Genomic DNA, 9,128 nt, shown 5'->3' with positions numbered 1-9,128 from the left:
GTTACGCCTTCGGGAGGCTGGTCAGGGTTGTCCATCACCTGGTGGCGGATGAAGCGGCTCAAAAAATTCATAAACTTACGAACAAAAGTGCGATGCGCTCTTCACTGCAGATCAGATGCAGAGTGCAGTCAGTGCAGATCTTTTGTATCCTTTTGTTGCAGATGTTTCTATTAATTTTGCAGAGAACGGTTCACGTGGTCCGCAGCGCTTGTGCGGCTGCTAGTGCTACCTGAATAGTATGGCCTAGGCTAGGTGGCTACATGATTCGCACGCTTCGCGTGCTCAGTGCTTCTGCGCGCGGCTGCTACTGCTACTCGTGATCGTACTGATCGTGTCTGCTACCACCTACACTGTTCGCACGCTTCGCGTGCTCAGCACGTGGTGGTGGCTACACGATTCGCACGCTTCGCGTGCTCAGCTCAGTGCTTCTGTGCATGTGGCTGCTTCCGCTAGCTACACGATTCGCACGCTTCGTTCGCACGCTTCGCGTGCTCAGTGCTTCTGCGGCCGCTAGCTAGCTACACTGTGCACATGTGCTACACTGTTCGCACGCTTCGCGTGCTCAGGGCAGCGCTGCTCCGCAGCGCTTCAGCGTGACACAAAAACACACGTCACAGGTGCCTCTTCTTTATAAGGAGCGTGACACACACACACACAGACACACGTCACAGGTGCCTCTCTTTTATAAGTAAAGATTCTTGAGCCATCCGCATCACCAATAACACTTTAAGGGGGGACGGGAGGTTCAGAGGGTCAAAAAATGAATTTCTGAGTTTTGAACTTTTTGCTATGGAATCTTGTCTTAGGATATTTGAAGTGCCAGAATTTCAAATTTGAGCGTAATCGGTTCAGTAGAAGTGGAGTTATGAGCTAAAGCATGTCGAGATAAATTTCAAATGTAAATACTCAAATGTTTACAATTGCCTAATTTTGTGATTTTGGTTTAGTCCAAAATCAAGCGTTTTTGATTCAACTTCGCCAGGTAAGCGACCCTGGCTTCTGTTTTTGTAGTCATGGAGAGCTGTCACGTGCTTCCTTGATCGCGTATGACGTTCTGCAGCGCCACGACGCCCACGCGAAGGAAAAAATCTTTGTTTTTTTGTTTGTGATCGTGAAAGTGAACAATTTTACATGGGGAACCGAAAGAGAAGCACCAGCAGCTCTGGAAGTGGCCATAGGAGGAAGAAAAGGAGATACTACGCCCCAAAGCAGTCAAGCTCTGTACCAGTTGTGGAAGAAGGCACCGTTGAAGCGGCGCAGAGCGCTTCCTCTCGGAAGATTTCGTCGAGGCCAAAATGGCTTAGTGATAAATAATTTATTAATTATGGTCATGGAATTTGAATCTGAGCTTGTGTGCTCGAGTGACAGTGATTCAGACGAGTCGTCCAGTGATAGCTGCCAGGAGTATGATGATGATGCATTCTATCCTGATGTTGAGGAGTCTGTCTCTGGCTACAAGATCGTGGATTTACAGTGTCTCCAGGAACTGATGGATCAATTTACTGTCTGTAGGAAGTGCACGAAGGGAGACATGATCGTCAGTAACTGTCATGACACTGGACTTGGATCGACCCTGCGACTTCAATGCGCTTTGTGTGGACACAGTGGAAGTACGTCTCTGAGCAAGAAAATTGGCAGGAGCTATGATCTGAATCGACGATCTGTACTGGCGATGCATTGGACGTGGCCATGGTGGACTCCGAAAGTTTTGCGGCGTAATGAATTTTCCTGCTCCTGTAACGGAGAAAGCGTACCGCAGCCACCAGGAAGTTGTCCTTGCTGCAGCCGTAAAGCTAGCTGAAACTGACATGGTTCAATCCGCAGCTGAGTTGCGTGCCATGACAGATTCCACCCACGTCGCAGTGACGTTCGACGGCACTTGGATGCGCAGGGGATATTCGTCGCTGTATGGTGTGTTCGCGTGCATCTCCTTCCAGAGCGGCCGTGTACTGGACATCACAGTGAAGGGTCGATACTGTCACGAATGTAAGATCTGGACTGAGAAGAAGCGAAGTGGTGCAATCACGGTGGAAGCCTTTTCAACCTGGCTGGATAATCACAAGTGCAGCATAAACACAGCGGCATCTGCACCCGGTATGGAGAGTGAAGCTGCGTGTGATATTTGGCAGCGGTCTGTGGGCACACGCGGAGGCCTCATGTACACGTCGTACATCGGAGATGGGGACTCCAAAGGCTATAAGAAGGTGTGCGACCTGGACCCTTATGATGGTGTTGCCATCAGCAAGGAAGAATGCATAGGCCATGTGCAGAAGCGTGTTGGCAATAGGCTCCGGGAACTGAAGCGGCAACACAAGGGCATGAAGCTGAGCGATGGCATCGGTCTCAGTGGAAAGGGCCGTCTCACTGACAGGCAGATGGAGCGTCTCCAGACCAATTATGGCAATGCCGTCAGGAGGAATGTCGGAGACCTGCAAGCAATGGCCAAGGAGATCTGGGCTGGGCTCATGCACTGCTGCTCAACAGATGCTACGCCGCAGCATCAATTCTGTCCGGAAGGTCCAGACTCGTGGTGCAAGTGGCAGCAGGCGCAGAGTGGTGCACGCCAAGCTTATGAGCATAAGAACCCTCTCCCAAAGGCTGTGTTCGAAGTCGTGAAGCCCATCTACATGCAGCTGTCCGAACGAAGTCTGCTGGAGCGCTGCCAGATGGGTGCAACGCAGAATGCGAACGAGTCGTTCAACAACGTCATTTGGAGAATGTGTCCGAAGGAAGGCTTCTGCTCCGTCGACACCGTTCAGCTGGCAAGTAGTTTGGCAGTGCTCAACTTCAACAACGGCGCTATCACCTTGCTCAGTGTGCTGAAAGAGTGTGGATGCATTGATGGCAATCACACGAAGGCAGCGCTTGAGCTAGAAGACCAATGGCGTGTGAAGAAGTCCCTCCGCAAGTCATGAGCAGTGGAAAAGGAGAGCAGGAAAAGGAGAAGGAGGCAGAGGAAAGGCTGGGAGGAGACCACTATTGAGAAAGAGGGCACTACATATGACAAAGGTGGGTTCTGAATGGCAACTTCAGGTCAGATATGTGAAAATATTTCAGTAGCACTCCACTACCAGTCCTTTTTATGTAATTTTTAGGTGCATTTTTCACTGATTTTAGGGGTATTATGGGCACTCCGCGCAGTTTTTTAGAAATGCTGTACATATCTTGTATGTAAAAGTATATATTTTCTGGTTCTGTACGGTCCATTCTAGATCCGTTGCCTTCTTAGGACACAAGATCTTCTGTTAGAAACAAAATAATGGACCTTGAACTTCAGTCAAGTTATCTTGCGCACGTGCATTGTTATTTCAAGGCTGCAGTGGCACACCATTGGAACTGTAATCGCATTGTGCTTAGGCAACAGCCCTAGCCCCTTGGTACCTGATCATTTTGCAGTGTTATGTGTTTATCTTCAAGTGACCATGTTTGAGAAAAACTGCGCAGAAATCATGCCCGGCTATCGCATTTTTTCCAAAATTGCTTTCCTGCATTTCTCCATGATACCAGTATACTTTCCACAGTTCTTGGTTGCAATGTCGTCAGTGGATGTCAAGGAACATATACTGAAAATTTGAAGGAATTCTGATGTTTGAGTGCTGAGATTCAAGCGAATTTATAACGGGCACCGCAATATGGCCAGCGAACCTCCCGTCCCCCCTTAAGTTTAACAGTTCTGAAGGATTACCGTCACACTCTGGCTGCTGTCTACAAATTCACACCTTCCATTTCTATATTCACTAGCAATCTATACTTTCTGCGCTAATACCGTAGTGTAATAGCTCCCTCACCTAAGCAACCATCCACACGGCCATCATGGCAATATTTTCTGTGCTGAATCAGACACCAACCAGCTATCGCTAGGCTATGCTTTATATTGGCCAAGTCCCACTGAGCATGTAATACATGTAGTCGCCTGATGATTGCATTGAGCAAGAAACTCTGAGTTGCGACAAATCTGTACAACTCCATTATGCCTTTTGTGTGTATAGTGCTCCACATTATTGTGTTGAGCCCTCTTCGCTGGCAGAAGGAAGTTTTCCTCCTTGAAAAACATTCTTGTAGATCTACACCCAGCCCATCCATGCATAGTGTAGTCCATAACAATTATAACTGTTACTTGTTCATGATAAGTAGCACTGTGCCCCAGGGCCGGCTAGGGCCACCAGGGCCAGTGCATTGTGTGCTACCAAGAGTACATAACCAGGGGCGTAGGAGGGGTTTTGGAAGTGGTACGACCGAAGGTCGGTGCGGCTGAAGGCCGTGTTGGAGGGGGGTCCGGGGGACCTGCCCCGGGAAAATTTTGTAAAAAAGACACAAAATCCTGCGTTCTGGGAACTAGTTACTTCTGGCACACTTCAGGCGCAGTGCAAGTGTGCAGTCGAGTCGAGTACAGTCCTCAGTACGACTGCAGATGCATAACAGATCTACGAGTACGAGTCTAGAAAATGGTCAAAGTCTGATGCGCATACATGTACATATGTATGCATCGATGGACCCTGATTTTTTTTATTACGGTTTTGAACGTTCCAGACGGACCACACTTTTCGAAAAGTGGTACGGCCATGGTCGTACCAGTCGTAGCGGGTGCTACGCCCCTGATAACTATGCACTCTTGGTGCTACACGTATGAAAGCCAGGTGAGGAGAAGAGCTCAGTCCAACCATCAAGGGACTTTCCCTATCAATACTACCAAGACTCACAAGAGTATACAATCATGTATAACCCCAGCCCCAGTGGTTATACTCTTGATATTATCAAGAGTACACAACCAGTATGCACATGTTCATGTATGCACTCTTGCTATTTAATATCAAGAGGACATAGCCATGATTGCTAGTAGTATTGTAATGTACTCTTTAGACTTTTATTATGGAGCGAGTTCCGGTAGTCTTGCTAACCGTGAGTACAGTAGTGACAGCAAGAGGTAGAGCTGCTGCAGCATCACGGCGGGGGGGGGGGGGGGGTTATTAACTACATGTACTATCAGCACAAAAAAGACAAGAAAAGAAGACGTCCAGTATAGTGCTGCATACAGTTCGTAAAAAGGTTTCTTTCGCGCAAAAGTTAAAAATAAGTTGTTAAAAAGGTCAAGATTTTCAAAAAGATGATTTTCATGGTACAAAATCTGATATTGGCAAGTGTGATACGTCCTGTAATAAAATTCACCGCCTCCCTGTTCGGACAGTAAAACAAAATACCAACTCAATAAAGTCAAAAATCATTGTTGAGAAGGTATTCAATTGCAGGGTTTAAAAATCATCGGTGTGTAACGTACGAGCATTTTCCGAAAGAACTACAGTATGTAATATACACACAGCGTCAGAGCTTATCAATTTCCATCCAAAATAGAGAGAAGGCACAATTGTGTGGTTGCAGCGAATACCACCGAACACAAGAAGCAACACGCGCGCGCACACACACACACACCAACGGACGGACGGAAAGCAATGGCCTGGCGCGGCTATGTTGTCTCAGTGGCAGCCCTTAGGGTACTTACAGCCCTCCTTGATGAATCCTTGCAAGGCTGAGTAAATAGTGGCACCCATCATCAGAAAACTAACTCCAATAATAAGATAATTAATGACCAGCTCGTGCAGTGGGACATGGTACTTCAGCTGGGCGGCGAGTTGCAGGAAGAACAGTGCCGGGAAGATGTAGCTGAGCAGCATCACAGTCGTACCGCCAATGAGCGACAGGATCTTGGTGAAGCAGGGCACACCGACAGCAACCGCAATGGACAGGATGACCTGCACGGTGCGCAAGATGACGCGAGGAAGGCCAAATTCTGCACGTGCAAGCATGATAAGAACAGCAGCAGCAGCAACAACAAAATCCAATTCTGACTCATTTTCATGATTTACTGGCCAAGCCAGCCAGGACCGGGTTTGAAAAGGCCAGATACAAATTATTCCTGAATAGACTTGAGTAGTACCTGACTCCTCAGATCCGGGCACCTTTCCGATCCTTCTAGTCACAGAAATCGGCTTTCCAATGAAAAGCGGCCCCAAAAACTATGGATGGACATCAATTGTTTACTTGCATGCAATAAGTATGGAACTGTGCATGGATGTTCTGTGCTACGGACAATTCCTACAGTGCTGGCAACTGAAATCCGATCCCCTGAGCGATGATGCGTTCACATTCTAGCGGTGTCTATTTCGTAGTTTAACTATCCTGTGTTGGGTCTTTGCGATGTGAGTGCAACGTTCAGGGATCGGATTTCAGTTGCCAGCACTGTACTTCTGAAGTAGTTACAGGCAGTGGCCGCTCCCAACCTGCATGGAAAATGGAAATCGTACTCTAATGGTGATACAGACACGGTCTTGCTCAATGAGATACAGTCGTGTCACTCAAGTTTACGTCTTGCGTCATTCAGCAGCCCAGTGTTTGCAGGTCTAGGGCTGCGCAACGGCCGGCGCGTACTTGAGTGACGCGACTGGATTTATTGAGCAGCATTGTATTTACACAGTCACGCACACACCCACACACACACACACAGTTACAAACACACACACACACACCTACCCCCCACCCCCACCCCCCACCACATCACACGCATACACACACCTCAGACCTGCCCATCGCAGAAGTAATGATAGCTGGGATTACACCATTCAACAGGTTGCAAGGCTGATGAATTGACCGCCACTAATTTTAGCCTGGTATCCACCGCACAGCTGATTGAAGTGGCTTTTTCTGGCCAGTGAATCCCGATTTTTCATTTTTTTCATTCTTTTTCTTTTTCGACACACACACACCACACCACATACTCTGGCATGCACTGGCTGTTGGTAACCACCCAGGAGAATGAAAGAAGAGCAAGGAGAATGAGAAAGAGAAGAAAGACGTGTGCGACCATAATCGTCGGGAATTGAACCCGCAACCTCTCGATTGGAAATCGACTGCACCACTGCACCATATGGGACACACACACACGCGCACACACAGTTACACACACACACACGCACACACACACACACACCACACACACCACACACACACACACACACACACACACACACACACAGTTACACACACAGTTACACACACACACACGCACACACACATGTACACGTTACTTACTCTGCGGCAAGTTGAGCAGCCGCTCAATGTCCTGCGAGACCGGGTTGGAGACGAGCACGTAGCCAAAGAGGATGTGAATGTTGAAGAGCCAGGTGACCGCGGTGACGGCATGGTTGACACCCGGCGACTTGGCGTGCAGGTTGGCCAGGATGTTGCCGCTCGTGTCGCCCTTTAGGTACTGCGAGCCAATGGTGCTGACGGGAATGTACATGGCCAGGATGACCACGTATCCGATGATGACGGCCACGCCAAACTTGGACGTGTCGGCCATGTCGTGCTGATACGTTGGAAAGGACGCGTGACCGCCGAACGCAAACGCCACCGTGGCGACACCCAGAACAAAGCTCTCGAACGTGGGTGACGCGGCCGTGGCTGTGGGGTTCTCGCCGTTGAGCAGCAGCAGTATGATCACAGTAACTACGGCAATAGACGTAGCGCCCGTGGCGATCGCGGCGACCCACCAGGCGTCCTTCGGCGACTCGAGCAGATTCATCGGGATCAGAACGGCGCCGATGATCAGGACCCAGTAGCGATACTGCAGACTGTGCGCGAACAGGCACTGCAGGTTCAGCGCAAGGAGCAGCAGGAACACGGTGCTCACGGCAAACAGCGTGACGTTGATCAGCCAGGATACGGTGATACGCGCCCAGCGGCCCGCCGCACGCTCGCCAATCGACGGGTACGGGTCCCTCACGTGCTCGCTCGCGTAGTCCTCCGGCCACTGGCGCAGCAGAAACTGCCAGCATCTGCCCAGCAGTACACCAGTGTAGCCTGACACCAGTGCAATCACCACCACCATTACGGAGCCTATCCAGCCCATTTGGTACACACCATACGGTAGAGACAACACACCACCACCGGCCATTTCACCAATGACGAACAGGATAGTGGAGAAGACCCCCAATCCTTTTCCAGCAGCTGCATAGTAACTTTTATTTACGGAGAGTCCTGGTGAAGTGTTGCCAGGCGGCAAAAGACTTTGAGCATCTTCAGCCAACTTCATACTAGCTCTTTTCCGGTGGAGAACACACACAAGCCAACCGATAGGTACAATGTATGTATGATCAGAAATAGCCTGCACTTTGGCTGGTTGCTGGAAAATTGCAAAAAAAAAGAAAAGAAACAAAAGCAGCAACTCCAACTCTGAGTTTGAGCACGAGCCTGAGATCCAGACTGATCCTACGCCAGAGTCAGAGATGACAAGTAGCTTCTCCTCCAGGGTCCTGGATCAGTAGGCATGATGTGGCTCGTCGCGTCTTCGACGCCCTAGCTATGCTGTACTGCGAAGATTTTGAAATGTCACTTTTCAGACGAGCTTGATTCTGGATGTAGATCTACATGCATGACGTACAAACAACACGTGCACGCGCGTTTGTAGATGTACAGTACGGCACGCATGCAGCCAAAACCGGCATGATACCACGGCCACACACATTATTGACATCACAGATTATGTAGTACCGGTACGATCTTTTTCCCATGGCCCAGTGCGTGTACGTACAGCTCTACGGCCGGCTAGCTAGCTACATGTACAAAAAGATGCTGACAAGTGCATGAGTGCTTGCGCTTGTGCATGTGACCAGGGAGTCGTCAAAATGAAATAATTATTTTATTTTTTGACGACTCCCATATGACCTGATAATGATAGTATTATGATTCATGATGACCCATGCTTGCAGCATGGGCCCATACTCCATAGTGACATACCATCAAGAGTCCATAACCATTGGCATTGCCATTGGCCTATTGGGGGTTATGGACTCTTGATACCATGTACCAGTGCAGTACGATCGAGTACCTACTGCGTACTGCAGCATGAAAAAGACTAAAAAGCAGGGGAATTTACGACTCCCTGCTAAAAAGCGGTCTATACTAGGGCTCAAACGGTTAGTCCGATTAACCGGTTGCAGACCGGTTACGAAGAATTAGCGGTTAACCGATAAAGATAACGGTTACGCAGTAACTTTTCAGTCAATTTTTCAAGTATCAGGTCGTTGCAAAGTATGCACTTTCGCAGGCTGTCGCATGCGTAGATCTACGCAATT

General features: G+C 48.9%; 1 protein-coding gene across 1 annotated transcript; it reads right to left on the bottom strand.

The window, feature by feature from the left end:
- Positions 1–4,782: 4,782 nt before the first annotated feature.
- On the bottom strand, positions 4,783–8,356 carry LOC135817189 (uncharacterized). Its single transcript, XM_065330319.1, has 2 exons — positions 7,084–8,356; positions 4,783–5,785 (listed from the first exon to the last, which is right to left on the bottom strand). The coding sequence occupies exons 1-2, from the start codon at positions 8,084–8,086 to the stop codon at positions 5,472–5,474; spliced, it is 1,317 nt and encodes a 438-aa protein (XP_065186391.1). The 5' UTR covers positions 8,087–8,356; the 3' UTR covers positions 4,783–5,471.
- Positions 8,357–9,128: the final 772 nt, after the last annotated feature.

Source organism: Sycon ciliatum, chromosome 5 (assembly GCF_964019385.1).
Source record: "Sycon ciliatum chromosome 5, ocSycCili1.1, whole genome shotgun sequence".
NCBI lineage: Eukaryota > Metazoa > Porifera > Calcarea > Leucosolenida > Sycettidae > Sycon > Sycon ciliatum.
Note: the sequence above shows the minus strand (reverse complement) of the source record. Positions and strands in the feature narration are given on the sequence as shown.

Coding starts and splice junctions, on each gene's coding strand:
- LOC135817189 (XM_065330319.1), bottom strand. CDS start 8,086: ATGAAGTTGGCTGAAGATGCTCAAAGTCTTTTGCCGCCTGGCAACACT. Junction 5,786..7,083: donor GCTGCTCAACTTGCCGCAGA/GTAAGTAACGTG, acceptor TTGCACGTGCAG/AATTTGGCCTTCCTCGCGTC.